The 23870-nt window shown below is 55.8% G+C and overlaps 1 protein-coding gene across 2 annotated transcripts; it reads right to left on the reverse strand.

Moving 5' to 3' along the window:
* Positions 1-1326: 1326 nt before the first annotated feature.
* On the reverse strand, positions 1327-23870 carry KRT80 (keratin 80). 2 transcript variants are annotated; one of them, XM_055583836.1, is made up of 9 exons: positions 23443-23870; positions 17153-17361; positions 12537-12597; positions 12173-12268; positions 3803-3967; positions 3180-3305; positions 2330-2550; positions 1817-1872; positions 1327-1684 (listed from the first exon to the last, which is right to left on the reverse strand). In XM_055583836.1, the coding sequence occupies exons 1-9, from the start codon at positions 23740-23742 to the stop codon at positions 1560-1562; spliced, it is 1359 nt and encodes a 452-aa protein (XP_055439811.1). In that variant the 5' UTR covers positions 23743-23870; the 3' UTR covers positions 1327-1559. The 2 variants fall into 2 exon arrangements, with proteins under 2 accessions (XP_055439811.1, XP_055439812.1); XM_055583837.1 differs by having other exon boundaries at positions 1590-1719.

The following is a 23870-nucleotide window of genomic DNA, read 5'->3' on the forward strand; positions in this document are numbered from 1 at the left end:
TGGAGAAAAAGCAGCAATCAGCACCCTTTTGAAACTTGAGGGATAAGTATATATCTGAGTTCTTTCTGGCCTGAGCGTCCATAGCCCTTCAGCGCCCCCAACAGGCCTGGAGGACCTTCTGGCCTAGAAGGGGGCCAGGTCCTTGGGCCGCCAGGTCCTTGGGCCACCCGGTCCTGGAAAATGAGATGAATGAATCAAAGACTGGGTCCAGCAGAGGAGGTGAGGCAAGGGGGCGGTAGGGAGAGGAAAGGGAGGAAGAGAAGGTGGCTTACGGGGTGGGAAGGTGGAGCTGCCAGATTCCCTGTAAGGCCCTGAAGGCGAGAGCCAAGAGGATGAAAGAGGAGCGTTCCTCTAAGCCCCAAACTTTCTTGTTGGATTGCTGCTGCAGAATTTCTCTTTAGTTAGTCACTGGGGCCCCCCAACCTGACCTCAAGGGCTCAGAAGTTCCCAGACCTGAGCAGACAGTGCCTTCTTCATGACCCTGTTGGCAGCAGAGGGGCAGACGTGGAGGAGGAAGATGGGAAGGACCTCTGATCCACAAGTGTGGGTGCAGGGGAGGGGAGGGCCAGGCTGCTTGGCCTGATAGAGGGAATGGAGACCCTCAGGAGTGGGACTCATGGGAAATGGGCCTGGAGTTTCATGGCAAGGGTGGCAAGAGGAGTCTCCAGGGTCTGGTGCATACCCAAACCAGGTTTCAGGCTAGGAAGCATCTGGATGGGAGGCAGAGAGCTCAGACCCCAGGCAGGGTGGTGAACCCCACGATGACAAAAAGGAGAAAGGAGGGTCTAGTTCTCCTGCCTGGTCTCCCCCACTTCCCATTTCCCCCATCAGGGAGTTTGTCATGGCAAGAAAAGCTTCTAGAAAAAGTGCTTGGGAGCTGGCTGGACAGCTGTCCAGTTCTGACCATGACCTGCTGGGAGGGACTCACAGGAGGAGAGGAGGGGCATGGGGGTCTGGGCTGATCTCAGAGTTCTGGGCTCAGGTCCCAAACACCCAGGGAGCCTCCTCCCCTCACTCCCTAATACTGTCAGGTCTCCGGGAAGCCCAGGTGGTGCAGGAAAGCCAGGTGCCTCCCCAGGAACTCTGGATAGTGGAGGGTGCCCACGTAGTCCCCACCAGCCCTTGGTCCGAGGCTAGCCGGGGCTAGGGGAGTGAGGGCACTCACTTTGGTTCCTAGTCAGAGGCAACGCAAGACTTGAGATGTGAGTTTAGGGCAAGGGTTGGGCAAAGGGTCAAAGGCAGCTTGGTTAGAGCCCCCTGTTGTGCGAGGAGGTGGAGGCAAAACCCCAATTCCAATTTACCCAGGCAGGAAGACCTCTCAGATATTGGAAGGCTGGACTGTGAGATATTGATATGGAGCCGAGTGACTTTGAGTAACTGGTGACAGTCCTGTCCCATTCTCGCAAAAAAGCAGTCACTGTTTTCAACCCTCTTCTCCATTCAGGATCAGGTTTGCCTCCTTCCCAACCTAGAGGCTCCAGGCTGCTTTCTGGAGTCTAGCTTATGTCCTTGCTGCTGCAGGGGAGTGGCCTGGGGCTCCTGGGGTGTGGACAGTGGCCTTACTCTGAGACCTCTGACTCCTGCGAGAGGAACTTTTCTGACATTTCGGTGATTTTGATTACAGGGCCTTTCTTGTTCTTCTTTTTCCGAGAGGGAGCTCTTGAGAGGCCGGGCTTGGAGACAGCTACAGGGAACATAAGGGGTGGGGCAGGGTAGGGGCTGGAGGTTTGGGAGGCATTTAATATCATGCCTTTAGGGCCATGATCCCCCGCACCGTCCCCCTCCCACCATGGGTTCTTGGGGCAAGCAGGCTCACCAGTTCTGCATCTGGCCTGCACAGCGCTGACCACAGTGGCTGAGGGCATGTCCATCCTGTGGGAGGAAGAGATGGTGGGATGTGAAGGGAACCTGTGGCTCAGCTCCCCTGGGATTGGAGGCCTGGGGATTGGCAGGCAGAGGCCAATTCTTGGCTGTCCCTCCCAGCTCTGGGCTGCCCTGCTGTGTGACTCTGACTAGGCGGCTCTGTCCCCTCTCCCCTGCATGAACGGCTATCATTTGCTGAGCACTGATTGGTGGCAGGTATTTGCACATGGGATTGTATGCACAGGTGAGGCATACTTATCATCAGTCCATTTTCCCAATAGGAAAACTGAGAAATGAGTAAATTGGACTGAAGTTCCAGTTTGTAAGTGGCTGAGCCAGGACATGAACCCAGGCCTGCCAGGCTCACAGTATCACGCTGGGGGTGAGGGGGTGGGTGGTACTGGCTTCCCGTGGGGCTTCCAGTCCTCCCCTCTCCCAGGCCCACCCCGCTGGCCCTGCTCCTCACCGGCTCTCCTCGCCCTCCATCAGCTTGCGGTAGGTGGCGATCTCGATGTCCAGGGCCAGCTTGGTGTTCATGAGCTCCTGGTATTCGCGCAGCTGCCGTGCCATGTCCTTCTTGGCCTGCTGCAGAGCATCCTCCAGCTGGGCTAACTTGGCCTTGGCATCCTGAAAGGCCAGCTCACCCTGTTCCTCGGCCACTTTGATATTCTCCTCCAGTTTCAGGCACTGAAAGTTCGGGAGGACAGAGAGAAAGAGGGGTCAGTGAGCAAGGAGGGAGGGAGAGAGCGGGTCAGGGCCAGGAGCCCGCCTCTGTCCTTGGTGGGAGTGTGCATCGGGAGGACTCGGCACGGCGTTCCTGGGCATGGTAATGGAGTGCATCGCAGCAAGAGGCCCTTCAGTTAGACCTAAGGAGACACTTTCCCAAGGCTACCAAATATGGCAGGGCTCCACAGGAGTCTGTCCCAGCTGTCCTTCCAGGATGGCACTTCTCTGAAGGCTTGTCCTGTCTGGAAGCTGGGGCTTATGCTTCCCTTTGCTTCTCTCCATAGAGTTGGTGGGAGACCTGGGGGCAGGTGGTGGGCTCTGGGTGTGTGTGTAGGGGACCCTCCAATGTTCCAACAGCCCTGGCCAGTTTATGGAGCACTTTTACTGGCCAAGCTCATGTGGTCCTCAGAGCTGTCTAAGGACAGATGAGGAAATTGAGGCACAGGGATGCTAAGTGACCTGTCCAGGGTCACAAAGCCAGGGCTCACATCGACACAGCCTGTGTGAGCGTGTGTGTATGAAGGGTATGAGAGAGAATGTGTCCCGCACTCTGCCCTGCTCCAGCCCAGGTGGGCCCTCCAGACACTCACGTGGCTCTTGATGGAGAGGATCTGCGATCGGAGCTTCTGGATGCGAACGTTGAGGTCAGCAATCTCACTGCGGCTGCTCTGGAGGCTGTTCCCAAACTCGGCCGAACAGGCAGCCCGTTCCTCCAGCTAGAGGCCGGGGAGAGGGTGGCAGTCAGGGGAGCTCACTGTGTCCCCCCAGGACCCCTGGCCCCTCCTTCTTCCTCACCCTTGGCTTCATCCCCTCCTCTGTGGCCCACCCAGGCCAGCGTCTCCCTCCTTCCCTGCTCCTGCCTCCACTACGTCCATCTCAGGATCCCTTTCTTGGCTGCCCTGGACTGAGCCCCAAGGGCCATGCCCACACGTGGACTGGAGTCTCTGGGTGGCAGCACCGCCGTGAGCCTCTGAAGGGTGCAGACTGTGGCTTGCCCCTGTCCCCGTCACCCCTGTGGCCCGGCACATTGCTGGGCTCTCACATTCTCTGTCCCTGCCTGTGAACTCACTGCTGTGGGCTCCATCGCCCCTGTGTCTCGCCATTCATCTCTCCTGCAGTCTCAGCACCCAGAGCTGCAGGCGGCCTTAGCCATCTCTGCTGCTGCCCATCTTGCCCTGGTTGCATCCCCCTAGTCTGCCTGCCAGTCCCAAACCTGGCTCCGGGAGTACGCCTCGGCCTCCTCCAGGCTGCGAGCCGCGATGGCATCATATTGGGCCTTCACTTCCTCCACGATGCCACTCAGGTCGATGTGGCAGCGGCTGTCCATACCCACGGTCACCGACACATCCTTCAACTGGGCTGCCAGGTCCTTCAGCTCCTGATGGGGCACAGACATGGGGGCTCAGGGCTGGTGGGGGGCCCTAGACCCTCAGCCATAGTCCCCATAGTCTCTTCGTTCCCTGATGGGTGGAGGGCAGGCTTCTCTTTGTCTCCCTGAAGAGATGATCAGAGGATAAACATCCCCCTGCCCTGCCTCTGCAGCAGCTTGTACTCTTAAGAGGCAGTCCCCCCAACTCCCAACTCACCCACCTGTCGGTTTTCCTCTCTGATTTGTGAGGGAGGGACCCTCGGCTCTGGAGGCCCACCTGCAAGCCTAATTCCTCTTCAGTTCCCACCATCCCTCCCTGCACTGCCCCCTACCCCAACACACACACTGCTGTCTGCTCCCAGGGTGGGCCTCCTTCCTCCTGCCAGAGGAGGAAAGGGCCCAGGACGTCTGGGCCTGAGGGCATTCTATCATTAGGCTCAGTGCTGTGCAGCTTGGCCTCGCTCACCCCTGCCCTCCCAGGATGGGAGCTCCTCAGGGCCTGGCTGAGGCATTTTCACCTCCAGGCCTCTGTATCTGGCAGAGGAGTGTCCCTGCTGAATGCATGTGGGAATGGAAGCCCGTGAGTGATGAGGGCAGGAGGGGACCAGAGGCTGATGATCATGCATCCCTGCTCTCCTGCCAGCAGCGGAGGCCCAGGTGACTTCCGGGTCACCCTGGAGACTCACTGCCCCTCCCTGTCCAGCTGAGGGGCTTGCCCAGCCACAACGACAGGATTTAGCCTCAGTATCTTTGTCTTCTTGCTGTCCTTTGGGATCCTTCTTTCCCCTCCTCTCTGTCCTCCTCTTTGCCTAGAAAATGCTAGCCTGTGTCCTCAGAGACCCCTGGAAGCAGTAAAACTTCCCATTTCTCTGGGGGCTCCTGAGAGCCCAGGCAGTGTGTGTGCTAAGTGCTTTCCAGGCATATCCACGTCTCATCCTCACCAGGCTGGCTCAGCTGTCAGCCCCAGATTACAGACAAGAAGAAGCTGCAGCACCCAGAGTTGATGGAAACAGCTGTGAGGGCGGGGCTGGACCCAGAACTTTGCCGCTCCTGCTAAACTCCCTTAGAGGGGCAGGGACGGGAGCTGAAGCCCCACATATGCTTCTGTCATGCCCTGCAGTCTGATCGCTTTCCAGAGTGAAGGCTCAGAGGTGTGTAGCAAAGCCAGTGGGGATGGGGGTCTTTGGAAGGGCTGCAAGGTGTCACCTCCAGGGCCCTGGGATGCTTCTCCTGGAGGTGCTGATCAGTAGCTGGGGCCTGGGCGGGGCCCCGTGCGGAAAGGAGGAATGGGTGTAAGCAGAGTGTTCGTGGCCAGCATTGTACAGAGTGAGTCAGGTGGCTGAGGAGCCTGACAGGCAGGGAGAGCAGCCAGGCACCCAGGGAGGCACGGCGGGCGTCAGCTGGGGAGGGGAGCGGTGGGATACGGTTGCACAGTTGCTACTGCTGGTGTTCACAGTTCATCCTCGACCCTTCCTTCAGTCATCAAGATTTGGCCAGTGTTCTCATTTTACACACACACATATATGTGTGTGTGTGTTAGTCGTTCAGTTGTGTCTGACTCTTTGCTGCCCCACGGACTGTAGCCCTCCAGGCTCCTCTGTCCATGGAACTCTCCAGGCAAGTATACTGGAGTGGGTTGCCATGCCTTTCTCCAGGCATCTCCTGCAATGCAGGTAGATTCATCTCTGAGCCACTAGGGAAGCCCTATATAAAATTAAAGAAAACTAAAAAAAAGGACCTTTTTTTGTTTGATTCAGGATCCAAACAAGGTTCATGCACCGCCATTGGTCCGTATGTCTCTCTTATTCTGTGGGCACTCTCTTCATCTCTGTCTCTTTTATTTCCCCCCGTCTTTTTCTTATCAAAAACCTCAGGTTGCTTACCTATAGTCTGAATCTTCCTGATTGCCCCGCATGCTGGTGTTTAGCATGCTCCTCTGGCTTCTCTATTTCCTGAAAAGGGGCAATTGGATCAGGAGGCCCGCTCAGATCCAGGTTCTGTTTTTGGCTCATGACTACATTCCAATTTTGGTTTCTGACTCTGGGCCCTCTGCTGACCCTCATCTGTCTTTTTGCTCCAAGAAGCTGTGGCTGAACCTCTGGAGTCTAGACCTGCAGAGGTTGCTACTTCTGACCTGTGGCTGTGTCCCTGTGGCTGGAGACCGCGGCGAGGCCTGCAGAGGAAGGCCACCCCTTCCCTGTCTGCTCGCCGCCTGGCCCTGCCCACTAGCATCCTTGGTGATCAGGATCGCCTCTTGGAAAAGGAAGTTTGAGCAGTGGCAGGCCACCGATCTCCACCCTGGAGCTGGTGGGACCCTGAGCTCAGTGGCCAGCTGTCCTTTAGAGGGTCTCGGGATGGAGGGTTTTGGTTGATCTTCAAATACATCTAACAGAGATCTCTGAGCAAGACCGGGGGAAGACCCCACCCGCTGCGGGAACGCAGGCTCATGTTCCGCCTCTGCTCCCTGGGGCCTCACTGGAGATTGACATTTTCCAGATGGAACTGACATCCCAGCTGGGGCTTGGCAGCTAACCAGTTTCAGAGATGCAGCTTGGGGCCTCCTCGGTCACCATGTGCTGGGGGTTGGCAGGCATGGGGGTGTTTCAGACAAAGTTCTCCAGGGACACTTCTTCCCCAGGCTTAAGGTGGAATTCGTTATGGGCAAGGAGAAGGCCAGGGCACCGTCAGAGCATAGGGCACTATTGCAGCAAAAGGATGGGCGAAACCCGGCTGATGGGGCAGCCTCAGGTCCTTTCTGGAAAGAGCCAGTGTAAGCACGAGCATGGTAAACAGAAGCAGGAAGTGGAGGGCTTGGATCATCTGCAGACCTGTTCAGACATGCTGGCCCTGCCGGGCTGCAGAGGGCATAACAATGCTGACTTGTGTGGTGTGGGATTGCCACCGTAGCAGGGTGGGGTGGGGGGAGCTGGAGAGGATCTGCATCTCCAAGTGGGCAAGAATCAAGTTGATTCAAGTTTAGAGCTTTTCTTGGGAGCCAGAGTCTGAGGAGGCCTCCATATGTGTGCCTATTGTCATCGTGGCCCCCCCAGGTCGGGGAATATGGGGACTGAGGGGTAACAGTACTGCTCAGTAAAATGTAGTGTTCAACGGCACTGGGCTTTGAATAATGTCACCTCTTATTAGCTGGGTTAACCCTGGCCAAGTCTTTAAACTTAGCTGAGCCTCAGTTTTCTCATTGAAAAGTGAAGTGAAGTGAAGTCGCTCAGTCGTGTCCGACTCTTAGTGACCCCATGGACTGTAGCCCACCAGGCTCCTCTGTCCATGGGATTTTCCAGGCAAGAGTGCCAGAGTGGATTGCCATTGCCTTCTCCAGGGGATCTTCCCAACCCAGGAATTGAACCTGGGTCTCCTGCATTGCCGGAGAAGGCAATGGCAACCCACTCCAGTACTCTTGCCTGGAAAATCCCATGGACAGAGGAGCCTGGTAGGCTGCAGTCCATGGGGTCGCTGAGTCGGACACGACTGAGTGACTTCACTTTCACTTTTCACTTTCCTGCACTGGAGAAGGACATGGCAACCCACTCCAGTGTTCTTGCCTGGAGAATCCCAGGGACGGCGGAGCCTGATGGGCTGCTGTCTATGGGGTCGCACAGAGTCGCACACGACTGAGGCGACTCAGCAGCAGCAGCAGCAGCTCCTGCATTGCGGGCAGACACTTTACAATCTGAGCCACCAGAGAGGCCCATTTGAAAAGTGGGTATAATTATGGAATTGAAATCAGCCGACATTTATTAAATACTCACCATGTGCCCGACACTGTTCTAAGTGCTTTAGGATATACTAGCAAAATAAATCCTCACAACGGGCCAATGAGCTAGATACTATTGTCCTCCCCATTTTACAGATGAGGAAATCGAGGCATAGAGAAATAAAGGAACCGGCTCAAGTCCATATAATCATGGAGCCAGGATTCAAATCCAAGCCGCCCCAAAGTCTGTGCTCTCTTAATAATTTTCCCGACTTTATAGGTTTATTGGAAAGATTAAATGAGATTACATCTGGAGAGTGCTCAGCCTGGTGCCTGGAATATAGTAGGTGCTCAATAAACAACAGCTGGGAAAGTATTGGTGTGACTGGAAAACATGATGGAGCTGGGAGGAAGTGTCCAGGGCTTGAGCAGCCTGTTCCTGGAGTGGCCTCCTGGGGCACCATGAAGGCAGGCACATAGACAGGCCAGGTCCTTTTTGTAGGGGTCAGTATCCTGGGAGGTGTGCTGGCCGCAGGGGCGTGTCAGTAGATTGCGTAGCTAATCTCCCTGGAACCAGAGTTTGCAGGTGGGGCAGGTGGCTTTCTGACTGGATGCAGCCAGGCCCCAGTGCACTCGGGAGCTGGGGTGAATCCTGGAAGCTGAGGGGGAGTGGGAGCCCCAGGGTGCTGTCACCAGTCAGCATCCCTGGAGGTGAGGGGAAGGGGTGTTGCCCAGGTGGGTGCAGTGTGTAGACGAGGCCCTGAGCAGCCTATAGTCACTGGCTTCTGGGACAGGCTTTCCATACATATCCTGACCTGCGTGTGTGTCTTGGGGAGAGGGAGGGCTGTGTCCTGGGGCCCTGGGGCGAGCTATACAGTAGTGCTTTTTCCGTATCTACTCCAAAGTTGAGACTAGTGCCTGGCCCCCCCGGGGCTATGCACATCCCACCGTGTGTTTCTTCCACCCGAACTGGCACGGCTGGCACCTTTCTTTACTTGGACCTGCTCTGTCCGATGGGGTAGCCACTGGCCCTGTGTGGTCGTGAGCACTTGAGACGTGGCCGGTCAGAACTGAGATGAGCCGGAGGTGTAAAATACACACCAGATTTCGAAGACTTACAATGGGAAACGTGTGTGAAATAGCCCATTCGTTTTTTATAATGATTACTTGTTGAATAATCATATTTTTGATATATTGGCCTAATAGAATATATTAAAATTATTTCTTTCTGTTTCTTCACTTAAAAAAAAATGTGACTCCTAGAAAACTTACAATTACCTATGTGGGTTGCATTATATTTCTACTAGGCAGGGCCAGCTTAGAGACCCATTGGTATGGGGAATCTTTATGGGTCGGTGTTGCCCTCTCAGCCTGCGGAGGTACGTGGAGGGAAACTCAAACCTCATGTCCCGATACCAACTTGCCACCTCGCTGCCACCCAAAACAATAATAACTGCTATTGTTTTTTATATATATATATATATAGTATATATATGCATTATAAAATGTGTAATAACAATAAAATATTATTTTTGGCATTATATACTATATAATCATATTTTATTATTTTAATTAATATATTATTATCATATTATATTAATGTTAGAAATAAAACAGTAAAATATGATTATATAGTATACAATATAGAAAATAATATTTTATTATTACACATTATATATAATGCACATTATATAATAATATATACTATATATATGCTACATTACATACATTATGTTATAATATATGGTAGTATCAATATGCTGCTGCTGCTGCTAAGTCGCTTCTGTCATGTCTGACTCTGTGCGACCCCATAGACAGCAGCCCACCAGGCTCCGCCGTCCCTGGGATTCTCCAGGCAAGAACACTGGAGTGGGTTGCCATTTCCTTCTCCATTGCGTGAAAGTGAAAAGTGAAAGTGAAGTCGCTCAGTCGCGACCGACTCGTGGTGACCCCATGGACTGTAGCCCACCAGGCTCCTCCATCCATGGGATTTTCTAGGCAAGAGTACTGGAGTGGCTTGCCATTGCCTTCTCCAGGTATCAATATAATATAGTATAAATACAATGTGATATGATATAACATAATAGAATGTATATGTAATAATTGGGTTGGGAAGATCCCCTGGAGGAGGGCCCAGCAACCAACTCCAGTATTCTTGCCTGGAGAATCCCATGGACAAAGGAGCCCAGCGGACTACAGTCATTGGGGTCACAAAGAGTCGGACACGACTGAGTGACTGAGCATGTACGCATGTGTAATAATGCACTCTTGCATTCACTGTGGCCCCTTCTCCACAGCAGCCCTCCAACAGCACCCCGCCTCTGTCTCCACCAAGGGCTGCTAAGTACCAAGGCTGCTTAGAATAATGTCCACACCCCATCCTGGGCCTCCGGCCCTGCACCACCTGGCCCTTGCCCACTCTGTCTTAGGCACAGCTGCCGTTTTCCCTCCCAGGATCACAGCATTCCCATCTCAGGTGTTTCACACAGCCCTTGCTTCTGCTGAAGCATTTTCAAGTCTCTGCTGAATTGGATCTTTCCAGGTTGGGGCTTCACCCTCCTCAGAGACACATGGCCCTAACCCCTCTAGCACTAAGGCATGGCCCAGTTTCTTTGCATACCAGCAACTTTTCCCCTCCAAAATGATCTTGTCCAGATGTGTTTATTAGCCTATCACCTGTGCCCTCTTAGCTAAATTGTGCTCTCCTGAAGGCAGGAAACTTGCCCGCCTGGCTCACAGCTGTGAGGTCAGTGTGGCACCTAGCAGGCATGCCATAAACATTTGTTAAGTGATTTACCCCATCACAGCATGATGAACCTGCTACTATCACTCTCCCCATTTAACAGATGAGGAAAGTGAGGCACAGAGAGGAGAAATAACTTGCCCCAAGTCACAGAAATGAGGGGAAAAAAAAGGTAGAGTCAGGATTGGGGCCCAAGGGCTGCCAAGTCCAGAGGGAGTCGGCAGCCTGCTGCGGGGTGGGGCCCAGAAGTTGAGCAGGTGTGTCTCCTCAGTGCTCAGGTATATGGCTGGCTATGCCCAGCCTTCCTCAGCTATGTCTCTACACCCCTAGGGCCTCCGCCTGGCCCTGGCTCCCTGAGATGTTGGCGAGCAGGATGGGCTGGAGGCCCTGAAACTGTGGCCCTGCTGACGTCTGCTGGGCGGTACCAGCTCTGGTGAGTGTGGGCAGAGGAAGCTCTCACCCACTTCCCAAGCCACTCAGTGGGCACGGTGCCTTGGTGAGCCCCTCAGGGCTTGGGCCGGCCGTGGAGGACCCTGCCAGGGACAAGAAGCGTTTTGGGGTGGTCTGCCCATGAGGGCTGCCTCCCTCATGTTGGCAAGGGTTGGGAGGTTCTCTCTTCTGCTCCCTCCCACGGCTGCACAGAGGTCTAAGGTCCATGTGTAGCCACGAGGCCCAATCTCCCTCTCCACAGGGTCAGCAGCCCTTCAGGCCACCCGAGCAGATCTTTCTGGTTGCAGCGGTGGATTTGACCCCTGCTCTGCCCTGGGCTGCATTGCCATAGCTTGGCACCAGCGGCTTACAGCACACAGGCTGCTGTGCCCCGTCACACTCAGTAATGGTCCTGCCTACTTGTAGCTGAATCAAGCATCACCCCATCAGCCTCCTCACCCCCGAGAAGATGGGGAATGTAGAGAGGAGAACACACATCCCAAAGGAAGCCCAGGAGGTAGATGTTGCCAAGGGGCAGAGCCCAGAATTCATCTGCTGGTGGCACTGGCTGTGGGACAGGCCTTGCTGGGCTACTGTCCCCCCAGGGACAGTGAGGACCTAGGGACAAATGAGAATGTGTCCGGGGGCTCCTCTGTCTGCATTTACTGGGACTGGGATTTTTTTTTCTTTTTTGGCCATACCACATGGCTTGTGGGATCTTAAGTTCCTTGACTAGGGATTGAACTCATGCCCCCTGCAGTGAAAGCAAGGAGTCTTAACCTCTGGACCACCAGGGAAGTCCTTCCTGAGTCATTTTTGTCTGGCAGAAGTTTGTATTGTCTGATTACCAGAGAATCTGTCTATAAATCTTCCCTGTATGATCCCCAAATGGGGGAGGGTGCCTTGCAGGCCTACGAGAGCTAGAGCTGTGGGTGTTTGCAATTTAAGCTGCAGGGATGAGAGAGAAATTAGTTCAATAAGAACTACTGTTCAAAGCCTCCTGGCTCACCACTCCAAGGCCACTTCCTGACCCTGCCCTGGATGTACCTGGGCCCCCTTCATGCCCTCAGTGCTCCCCAACACACGAAGGTGGGGCTTTCCCTGAGAGAGGCTTTGTGGGAACCTGCCATGCTCCACGAGATGAGTGACGAGGGGACACGGGTTATTGACTGCAGCACACAAGGGGTGTAGGAAATTGTTGCATCTGTGGCCAGCAACAGTGAGCGCCTGCTGAAGTTTCCACAACCCACTGGACACCTTTGCCTCCCCTGCATCCCTTACCCGGGGACCAGTTGGCTTTTGGCTCAGCGGGACCCCGGCCCCGTCTTCTCACCTGCTCATAGATGCTTTTCATCAGCTCCACAAAGCTCTGCAGGCCTTTTAACTTGGTCTCCAGTTCTGTCCGTCGAAGACATTCTGCATCCAGGTCCTGGGGGTGGGAGCAGTGGTGAATGATGGGAAAAGGAATGGAGGGGTCCAGGGCAGGGGTGTGGTAAGGGGGACTTTACTTCCTGAATACGATGGGGGAGATTCCCAGAGACCTGGCTCAGCGCCTTGGAGGAGGGTGGGGACAGGTACTTAGCTTTCTGCCTGTGGTCTTGGGACTCGGCCTGTGGGGCCTTTGTTTGGGGATCCTGAGCAAAAGAGGGCAGAGGGTCCCTGGGGAAGGAACCCATGGGGTGAGCTGGGGAGGCTACCTTCTTCAGCTGGACGAAGGTGAACTCCATGTCCGTGCGCTTGGAGATCTCGTCCTCATACCTGGGAGGTGGGGAGGGAGGAGAAGGGGAGCCAGGGAGACACACACAGAGCCTGCTCAGCTGGATGTGGTGGACTTGGCAACGGTTTGCTTAACCCTCCTTGGGTGGAGCTTGAGGCCTCTGCAATCCCTTTGGTGCCTTGTGGCAGTTAGAAAAAAGGGGTCCCTTCCTTGAGGAGGATGCAGCCCCTTGTCTCTATGACATGTCCCCTCTCCTCCCTGATACCACAATGTTGGCTCTGGGGAAGCAGGCATCCTGCCCCCCATGCTTCCTTCCTGATGACCAGCCATTCCTCTCCCAGGGGCATCTGCCCCTTTCCTGGCTCTGCTCCACATTCATCTCTTCCAGGAAGCCTCTCCTGATTGCACAGTCCCTTTACCCTGACGTTTTTGTTCCCTTATCTTTATCCCATCTCCTCCCCCGAGAGTCTCAGTTTCAAACAAGCTGTGCCTTTTGTAGTGTCTGCTCCAAGAATCTTGCTCACGTCATCCTCTCCTAACTCCACCCTTCCCCGAAGCCCCACGCTTCTCCCACTGCTTTGCTAGACAGCAGGACACTAAGCCATCTTCCCTCTGGAGAGAGGGCAGGAAGGCATGGGTTTTGCAGTCAGATGTGCCCCCCCATATGTTTCAGGGCAAGAAACTCCTCCCCTCCCTTGTCTATTGGGGTGTGCATGTGTGCACGTGCATGAGTGCGTGCGTCATAGGGGCTGAAATTCACCAGCACTCCAAAGCTGTGTTCCCTCTCTTCTCAGATGTGTCTCCTCCTTACACATGTGATGAGATGTGTGGAGTCCACCTCGTGTTCAGAACCAGGACACTGCTGGGTGGGGAGATGGGATCCCTGGATCCTTGACCTTACCCTCTGGGCCCCCAGGATGGATGTCTGCCTGCGGCATGCTTCCCATCCCAGCTCTGCCTGCCCCAACCGACGTGGGGATTCTGTGGCTTCCTGTTGCCTTTCCTCCTCTCTAGGGAATGCCTGAATCATTGGCGGCTCTAATTACAGCCGCCTGCCTGCCCCAGTCCCTGACCTCACAGAAGGGGCAGCATCACCCATCACCCACGTCAGGTAGCTGGACCTGCCACCCCCAGGCCTTCTCTTTCACTAGCCTCCCAGAGGGACTAAGGGGTGCAGACCCCAGAGGACAAGAGCCTGCAGAGCACTCAGCTCCCTGAAATTCAGTATGTGGAGGGTCCACACTCTCCCTGGCCACTGCGGGCTTCCAGAATCTTTGAGGGTCCCTGAGGGTGCAGGCCATGGGGACAGGGTGGTGCTATGGGTCAGGGAGACTGGTCTGTAATCTGGAGCCTTCCAAGGCAAACAAAATGCCTCTCCTGTGACCCTCAGAGCCCCCAGCCAGGGGTGTTCTCTTGGTCTTGTTTCACAGATCAGAGGCTCAGAGAGAGGCTTTGAAGCTTGAGTCATGTGCTGGTTAAGAATGGGGTTCCAGAGCCAGACTATTTGGGCTCAAATCCGGCTCTCTTGCTAAGTAGCTATGTGACCTTGGATAGGCTCCTTCTACGTGCCCTTGTCACAATAATGTTAATTTCATGAGGATTAAATAAATGAACACATAAAGCATTTACAAAGGTGCGTGACGCCCACCAGAGCTACTGCTATTATTATCTCCATCCTCTCCAACACCAGGGCTTCCATGGTGGCTCAGATGGTAAAGAATCCGCCTGCAATGCGGGAGACCTGGGTTTGATCCCTGGGTTGGGAAGATCCCGTGGAGAAGGGAATGGCTACCCACGTCAGTATTCTGCCCTGGAGAATTCCACAGACAGAGGAGCCTGGTGGGCTACGGTCCATGGGGTCGCAAAGAGTCAGAGACAACTGAACGACTTTCACCTTCACCAACACCATGTCCCAGCTCAGCCCCTCTCTCTCAGCGTTTCCAGAAAGAAACCATGGGGATCCTCACTGCAGAGGGAGTGGGCAGGTCTCTTCACACTCCTCACAAATGCTTAGGGCTGGGCTGACCTGAACAAGTTTCCCTCTGGGATCTGGGGGCCTCGGAAAAATTTCCTGACTTGTGGACAGGGGTCTGGGAGCTCCAAGCTGAGAAGCCCAAATTGACTGGCCCTCCCCAAGCCAGCCCTGCGTCTGGCCTCTCCCCTCTCCTCTGATAACAGAGTTCTGCCTGCCTGGGAACAGGACATTGGAGAGAGCTGTCCAGGGGGAGCCCTCTGAGGTGCCACACCTCTGCTTACCCTTCACTGCCCTTCTCAGCTTTCCCACCGCCCTTCTCATCGACTCCACTGCAATTCAATCCCAGTTCACCCCTAGACAGCTTGCACAATCATACACAACATTCCTGAATCACTTGCTATGTGTCCTTGGGCAAGTTTCTTCCCCTTGCTGGGCCTCTGCTTCATCCCTAGTAAACAGAGGGGATAGTCAGCTAATCCTTGAGGTCCCTGCTACATCAGAGCTTCTAGAAGTCTCCATTCCTATAGAGGCTTATGCAACGCCATGTCCCCCATTCACTTCCAATCCCCTGCCCGTATGCTAGCCGCCAGCTCCCAAACCCATTCTCAGCCTTTTTCAGCTGGTCACACCCGTACCCTCTCCACCCCCCCCAAACTTGTTTATTTCTAGGAGTGAAGCTGATCTCATCGGCCTTGTAGAGGCAAAGTACACCCCTCCCTGTCAGGGCTTGGTCTGGCGTCTCCTGGCTTCTGGGGGCCCCAGGCTTTGCACAGCCAGGCTGCTGCTTTCCTGGCTCTGGCCTGCAGACCCAGAAACCCTCCAGCCTCACCTTCCCCAATTCAGTGGGCTCCCTACCCAGAGAGGGGGAAGAGAGGCCTTGAGCCTAAACAGTAAAATCAGGCAGCAGATGGAAACCAGGCAGTGGGCCAAATGAGGGGGCTGAACCAGATTAAAACAACAAGCAGTATTTGTACAGAACTTCCAGTTACAAAGTGCCTCCACGATGCGATCCGGCTGCTCTCCTGGGAGCAGCTTCACACAGTAGCTTGCCAGGCGAGGGATGGGACTTTGTACTCCTGGCTGTGTGACTAAGGACAAGCCCCCACCCTCTCTGGGCCTCTGTTTCTGTCTCCATAAAAGGAGAATCCAAGTCCACACCCAGCTCTGCTATTCTCTGATCCTTTGTAGGCCAAGGACCTGCTATGTATCAATGAACTGAGTCTTGGGTTCTGGCGCACCAATGAGATTTCCCTCGTCGCCGTCAGAATGGGCAGTCTAATTCCCTGCGTATTTCCCAAGGACCTGGAAGGGCAGGGTAGGGGGAGAAGTGCCCCCCACCCAGGTCAGGGAGGGGCCCAGCCAGATCCACAGATGAGGAAACCGAGGTCCCCAGAGAGGGAAAAGCTTCCTGTGTGACCATTCCTTCTGCATGTGGTCTGAGCAGGGGAGGCCACGCAGAGAGGCCGCGAGGAAAGGCTGTGCCACAGCCCAGGACTCCTGACAGGCTGCCTCCGCCCTCTGTCTTGGGAGGCTTTGGGCCTTACCTCAGATCACAAAGCCTGGATCTGACCCAAGTCCTGCAGAAGGTAGGGGCTGCTTCAACCGCACCCTGTCCTTCCTTCTCTCTGGCTGGGGGCCTCCAGCAAAGAGACCAGCCTCTCTGCTCTGGCCCAGCTTCCCTGTCCTTGAAGCCCTGACCATTGTCTGGTCAGAGAAGGTCACCTCTCCTTTGAGCTACTGAAGTTAACTGGTCTGCCTTTCTAGACTGGCCAATTCAGTGCAGCAAACTGCTTTGTGCTGGGCATGGAGCCTTCTCGGGGGGCAGAAGAGTGGCCATTTTTATCCTCCAGTAGCCATGCCAAACTCTTGGCTTCCTCCTCACACCAGCCTTAGCTTGGTATCAACCATCACCTTTCCTACTCCACACAGGAGGGCACGAGGTTCGTGTATGAAGCAGCTTGTCCGAGGTCACAGAGATGGTGAGGGGTATGGGCAAGGAGTAACCCCCTCCCATGGGGCACAGTCATACCTAAGCCCAGACCCTTAACAGCTGGGCTGTTCTGCCTGCCAGCTGCTTGTCTCCCCAGTCTGTGTTTTCCTTGTCTCTCTAGACCCCAAGTCTGCCATTGAGGTCAGGCCTGTCTTACCTCTAGGCGGCTGCTTCTTTATGCATACAAACCTCATCATTTCTGCCCCCTGCCTTCCCTTACCCCCTTCCCTTTTCAGCTCAAGAGAGTTCAAAATCTCAAACTACAGCCAAAGCAGGAGCCCATCTATTGCTCTCGCTAGTGACACAATTTCCCATGGACTTGGGCGCAAGGGGAGTGGGTCGGGGACAGGGCTGCGATGCCCAGAGGCTGGCAAGCGCAGCCTAGCTGTCAGCCAGCGTGAGACTGGCTTTGTTGTAAGGGTCACTGCTTGGGATGTAGCTGTAGATTCACTGCCTCGTCTTCCCGGGATCTAGAATACCGCTAGCACGTTGCAGCTCTTTAGTAAGTACGTATGGACTAAAGACTGGTTTTTCAAAGAAGTTTTCTCTTTTTCTGGCCTGGGCCCCCCCGGACCTTGCCCCCACGCGTGAATGTTGGTCCCCACCCTCGGCCCTCATAGGGCACCCCTACCTGATCCGGAACTCTTCCACCTTCTCCAGCACCTGCAGCAGGTTGGCCTCGAGCTGGCCCCGCTCCTTGCTCACTTTGCGCAGCTCCTCCTGCAGCCGGCCTTGGTACTCCTCGTAGAGGTGCCCAAGGTCAAAGGTGGCCGAGTCCTGGCTCTGCAGGAAGTGCCAGCGGGTCTCCAGCAGCTGGTTGCGCTGCTCCAGGGCTTGCACCTGGGAGAGTGGGAGAGTGGCAGTGAGAGGGCCAGGTGTGCCCCCGCCAGTGCCACCCACCCCCCCGGGGGCCTCCATGGGACGTGGCAGCTCATCTACTCAAGAGGCACCCGCCTGGGGCCCTCACTCAGCACCTTCAGGTGGCATCTCCAGTTACTGATCGTTCAACTGCAGATGGTGCGATAAGGGGGGGGCGCATCTGAGAATCCCAGAGAGGCACAGCCAATTAGCCAAGGTTTCCTACAGGAGGGGCAGGACCAGCGAGATGAGGGAAAAGGGACCAAGCTGTGAAGGTGCCCACATATGACAGGTTCTCCAGGCCGCCTGGGGCTTGGGTGGGAGACCCCAGGGAACGTGGGGTGTCAAGAGGCCTGTCTGCCGCCCACCTAGACAAGCCTGGTCTCATCTAGCTTTGGAAACCACAGGGTAGGGCCTGGTTAGTTCTTAAATGCTAATTCTCCTAACATCCCTGGACTTGAGGTCTGTCCAAGCCTCAGTTTCCCCAGCTGGAAGTCAAGGTTGATGTCACTTGCTCTGCCCACCTGTAGAGAGAAAAACCTGGGGAGGTGCTTTGGAGCAACAAATAGCAAATGCTCGTGTGGTCCCTGCTGTACACACAGCCTTGTTCTTTGAGCTGGACATCTTTAACTCAAACCCCCAAACAACCCACTGGGGAAGGTATTGTTATCAGCTGCACTCCACAGATGACAAGACAGGGCACGGGGGGGTGGGAATTACCCTCCCAAGGTCACACAGTTAGCAAGCAGCAGGCCTAGGAGTGGAATGCAAGCACTTTGAGGTGTAGAATCTTTGAGCCGCTGCCCCACAGGCCTCTGGTCTGCTGCAAGTTCTCTGAGGGGCCCCATTACCCTCGCTGGGCTGGCTTCTGCCTCTAGTTGGGGCCGGACTTGCCTTGAGGACAAAGCCTGGGGGCGCTCTGGACCCAGGGCTCCTCTGAAACTCTGCATCCTTCACACCCTCCTGCTCAGAGGGTTTTGCATGGATTTGCAAATCCTGCAGGGATTTGAATGGCTCCCACCCCAGCCACCGGCCAGCAGGAGGGCAGAGTCCCTCTTGGGTCCTCTTATTCCCTCCATCCAGTTCAGCCCAGCGGAGCTTGGGAGTCCCCCTCCCTCTTCTGCACCCTGGCTGTCCTCTCCAGGCCCAGCCTCTCCCTTGAGCGTCATTCTCCTTCCTACCATTCCAGCCCCCGTTCCATGTGCTCCCAGCACCCTGCTGTAGGAAGCCTCCCCTCTTCCCTCCAATATCTGACACTTGGTGTATCTGCTTCTCGTTTGTCCTCATCTACCACCCTTAACCTCAGACTGAGAGCCATCTGCATGCCTCTTGGGATGTGGCTAGGGCCACTGAGGCAAGATGGGTGGCTGGGGCTGAGCTCCTGAATGGGGCAGGCGGTTGTCATGATAGCGTTGTGACAACCAGCTCAATTATGTTTCCTATGACCACAGTGAGCAGCCTAATGTCTTTCCATCCACTGCTGGCACCAGCTCCCAGAATCACAGCCCGAAAGAGCCAGAACCACAGACCAGCCTTTTGGATCAGCTGGTCTATACCCTTCATTTATAGAGGAGGAGATGGGGACCCGGGGCAGTCAGGTGACTTGTCCAGGCTCACACAGCAACTCTGTGGCCCAGCTTCTTGACAGGCCCATCTGATGGCGGCTGCCAACTCTGGACTTTCGTGTTCCCGTTCCTCCTGCACCTGGGTGCCAGGTGGGCTCTCGCCCTCTCTGTCTGCCCTACCCACATCCCCGGGTTTCCCTGAGATCTCTGATGCCCTGGGGGAGGCCCCTTGGACACTTGCAGGAGACGACATCTGTGGGAACACTCAACAGTGGTGTTTGTGGGCTGCCATTGCCCTCCGTAACTCCCATTTGTACTGGTAAATTCTGCTTGAAGCCGACTTTAAGCTGTGTGCTGTCGTCGCAGCCAAACAGGTTCAGTAGGGATGCGGTCAAGAGGGGTTCTGTCGTACTTGCGTGTGTGAGGGATTGCTGGGGGTGGTGGGAGGTTTCTGCTCACTCTACCTGCCCTGCGTTTTGGCAAGTAGGAGCCCCGTATTTATACTGAGGGTAGGGTTGAGACAAAAGATGTGAGGCTCCCTCCTCCACCCATAAGCAACACAGAACCCTTTGGACCGGGAAGTCCTCCCCATAGTCTTACTTTGATACCCTATGCTTCGGTACTCGCCTGCTGGGAGACGGTATGCATTTGGCCAGCCAGTCTAGTCAGAGGGCATTGTTGGTTGCAGGGGATTTAGGGAAGCCTCTTTTTACTTGGGGGAGTTGCTTGTTGTCTCAGTGGGTGGGGATGAGAACTCACCCCCCACCCAGAACCTTCCATGCTGAAAGGCTCCTCCCTCTGGAAACAAAGGCGAGGGAGGGCCGGAAATCCCAGTACCCTGTGAGGTGCCAGCTTCACTTCTTTCAACCTGTCAAGGCTGCCAAGCACTCCCCTCTCGTTCCTCTTTCTACCTCTCCTGGCTGACCCCTTGCCCTTTGATCTAGGCAGCAGCTCTAGGAGGGGCCTTGGAGACCAAGCCTGTGGTCTACCTGCTTCCCATTTTACAGTTGAGGAAACTGAGGCTCAGAAGCACAGAACTCACTGTGACTCAACTCCAGGGTCGTGGGCCTTCCGGCTCAAAAGCAGGCCCAGACGAGGGTGGAGAGAGACATACTTTCTGTTGCGGGGAACTGAGCAGCATGGGCTGGGCTGGGCTGGGGCCCTCCTCAGAAGGGAGGCTGACTATCTGGGGGGCTGCATGTGCCAACCCATGGGCCCACAGCCCAGGCAGGTGAGTGTGCAGAGTGATGCCTCTGGTGCTTCCTCAGGACGGGGGCGGTGTCAGATCCCCTGCCTCCAGCCTCAGCTTGGCTTTGCCTAGAAGCCTCAAGGTCTCTCCATCAGGAAAGGCTGTTTCGTGCTTTCCTGCGTGCAGGCAGGGGGGTGGCCCCGGGGGCTTTCAGAGGCTACACAGGCCAAGGGAAGACACTGTGCCCACCCCTCTGGGTCCTTTCCCTACAGCCTCCTTAGGCACTTCTGGCAATGCTTCCTCTTGTCCCATCTCCACCGCCTCTGGTGTCTGCAGCTGCAGGCCCAGCCTGGAGCCTCTGCTGTCAGCATGGCCCTCGCGCTACCCCCTTGGCCTCCTTTCCTGCTGCTGCTTCTGCTCATCCTCCTTCTTCATGGCTGCAGCTGTACTAGTCTCTTGACTGGCATGAAGTCAAGGCTACCCTCGGAGCAGGAGCAGAGCAGGGAGTTGGAATCTGAAGCACAGAGAGGGGAAGTGGCTTGCCCAAGGAAACAGCCTGCAAGTGAAAGAATTGTCACTGCTCCAGGGCCCCTTGGGGGGCTCCTGTGGGTCTCCTTGCCAACCCTTCTCCTCTTCCTCCTGCTCTTCCTCAATGATCTCTGATTTCTCTGGGTGCCTCAGAGGGCCCCGGAAGGAGGGCCACCCTGCCAGTCTCTTCTGTTTGCCTAGAACCCTACCCCTGCACTGGTGATGGCATCTCAGCCTGGGCTCCTGCAGCTCTTTCCAGCTCCAGGCTGCACCCCTACCCACTAAGCTCCCCCACCTCACCCTCCAGCAGGGCCCTTCCCTCCTTCCTCCCAGGCTCCTTCCTGCTTGCATGCGAGCTAAGTCGCTTCAGTCATGTCCAACTGTTTGCAACCCTACGGACTGTGTAGCCCACCAGGCTCCTCTGCCCATGGGATTCTCCAGGCAAGAGTACTGGAGTGGGTTGCCATGCCCTCCCCAGGGGATCTTTCTGACCCAGGGATTGAACCCATGTCTCTTATGCCTCCTGCATTAGCAGGCGGGTTCTTTACCATTGGCACCGCCTGGGAAGCCCTTCCTGCCTGGCAGGGACTAAATGCCCTGGGCTGGAGTTCTCTGGGCTGGACCCATGTATGGCCTTTTCAATATAACAGAGAATACACCTGGTACCTGGTGAGGGCTTTCTATGTGTTTTTCAGAAAAGATCCCATTTGATTCTGACAAGCCCATGACACCAATGTATACTGAGGCCCAGAGAGGTTAAATAATTTCCCTGAGATGACACAAACGTGAGAGGTGAGGCCGGGATTCAAACCCAGAAATGTGACTCTGGGTCTCACATTCTAACCTCTGCTTGCTTCCACTTGGGCCCTCGTGGTCTTTTCAAGGAGGGATATGAGCGAATAGCAGACTTTCTCCATAGAGTTGGTGGATCAGTTGGGTTTCCTTGGGCAGAGCTCCAGTGATCAGGATCCCTAAGGGGCTGGCACCCCCAGTTCCCTGCGTGCCACCATGGAAAGCACTGGTCTCAAGGCCAAGGCTTGAACTAGGGGTTGGGAAACTCGAGTTTTTCTAAAGACCTTCGAGGGCATTGCCCTGACTCTGGGAACAGAACCCAGACCCCTCGGGCCCCTCCCTGTGCCTACACACCCCTCCTTGTCCCCATGGCAGAGGCACAGGGTGATATCAGCCCTGGCGTTCACAGAGAAAAGCCACCCATCGAAGCCAAATTACATAGCTCATGAAGCATTCCTTTTAAGGGATTAAGCTGTGTTTGGAGAGGAGGTGGTTCTGCAGGGACCTGCCTCCCTCGGGCAGCAGGCTCTTCTCCTAGGGTGGACCGCCTGGCAGTCTGAATGCTGTGCAGCCACCGGGGGTGATGGAGGGAACGCTCCAGCTCAGGGGATGGTTGTTCTCCAGTTGTCACTCCCCCTACACACCCCTACCCCAGGCACCCCAGGTGTGGGTGCAGGAACGCTGGTCTGGGCACTCAGATGTGGGGGCGAGGTGGGGAGAAATGACTCCTATTGCAGAGGCTTTGTGTCTCACAGACCTGAGTTCAAGTCCAGACCTTGCTGGTTGTGTGACCTTGGGCGAGGCGCTTTGCCTCTGGGCTGCTCCGTCTCCCCATCGGCACGGCCGGGGAACCAGCCGTTGTGGAGCGCTGGGCAGTGGGGGCAGAAATCCAGCTGGGACTCCAGGTCTGTTACTTCATTCCCCCTGCCCCTCTCGGTGAGCCCCCACCTAGTGGAGGACACCAACTATGTGTAGAGGGACACAGAGGCAGGGAGAGCAAGGGGCAGAGAAGGACCCAGCCAGCCCGGGGCAGAAGGAGCGGGGAGTGAGAAAGCTGTAAAATGGCCATAGAAGTAACTTCTTTCCTAAGGTTGAGGGAAATAGAAATAAATATGCACTCAGCACAGTTCCTAGCTCAGGGTAAGCAGTTAATCAACAGTAGCTGTTACTATCTATTATTCTCAGTCAGGGCGGGAGGGAGCAGAGCTGGGAGGGCTGGTCATGGGAGGTTTCTTGCAGGAGGTGAATGAGGAGCAGGTTTGGGAGGTGGACAGGACTTCCTTGGAGCTCTTGAAGCCCCTGCCCTGGGTCAGGGCTTGACACCAGCGCCCAGACCAGAATGCTGGTCATGGCAGCGGGTCCAGGAAGTGAGGTGCAAGGGACTCAATCACTCTACTCTGGTCAGGGCATGGAAGACTGGCTGGCCGCCTGTTTCAGACTCGCAGCACCCATCCCCCGCATTCCTAGCTCCTGAGGAACCACAGGTGTACCCCATGTCGCTCAGCTTCCTTCCAGCTGCCCCACAGGTCCCCTTGCCCATGTTGGCGCTTCCGACCCTGGGAAGCTGAACAGATCCAATGGCCTGGACAGGAAGGTGAGCCCTGTCGGTCCACCGTGGAGTCTGACTGCAGCCCATGCCTCCATCAGCTGTTCCCAAGAGGGGGCCTCCTCTTGGTCACACTCAGAGCCCCTCCCTAGTCCCTGCCTGCGGGGAGGGTGACCCCAGGCCATGCAGTGCGTTATTATCCAGACATCCCTCAGAGGCAGGCCATCCTGACGTCCTTTTCTCTCCCATGTCGGGATGGCTAGGGACTTCCCCCTTCTGCTTCTCTCAGCTCAAAGCTAGGCCCGAAGTTGGCAACGCTGGCTTCCCATTGGCTGGGCTGGGGCGGGGGTGGGGCATGATGCTGGGGGCAGTTACAGAGTTTAGCCACCTGCCCCAGCCCGACTGGCCTTAGTTTGGGGACCCCTCCCCCCACTTCTGCTCACCTTGCCAATCAGGGAGGCGAATTTATCGTTGAGGACCTTCATTTCCTCCTTCTCGTTGTTCTTCTGCTGCTGGATGGCTGGGTCCACCTTGAGATCCAGGGGTACCAGCAGGCTGGGGTTCACGGTCACCTTGGGGACGGTGCCGTCTGTCCAGCAGCCTGTGAGGCTGTGGGAGCTGAAGCCCGGCTCGGGGGCCCCGCAGCTGCTCCATCCGGCGGTCGCAGGTCGGGGGCTGCCTGCCGGGGTCACCTCACAGCTGCTCAGGCTGCTGAAGCCAACGACGCAGGAGCGGCAGGCCATCGCAGCCCCCGGGTCCCAGAGCGCGCAGGGCGCAGGGACCGGCGAGCGAGCCTTTGCGGGGTGGCAGTGGCTTGCTCCCGTCGCAGGCAGGGCAGGCTGGGGACTGAGGAGCAGACACCTGTCGCACA

This window comes from Bubalus kerabau, chromosome 1, assembly GCF_029407905.1.
Source record: "Bubalus kerabau isolate K-KA32 ecotype Philippines breed swamp buffalo chromosome 1, PCC_UOA_SB_1v2, whole genome shotgun sequence".
Taxonomy (NCBI): Eukaryota; Metazoa; Chordata; class Mammalia; order Artiodactyla; family Bovidae; genus Bubalus; species Bubalus kerabau.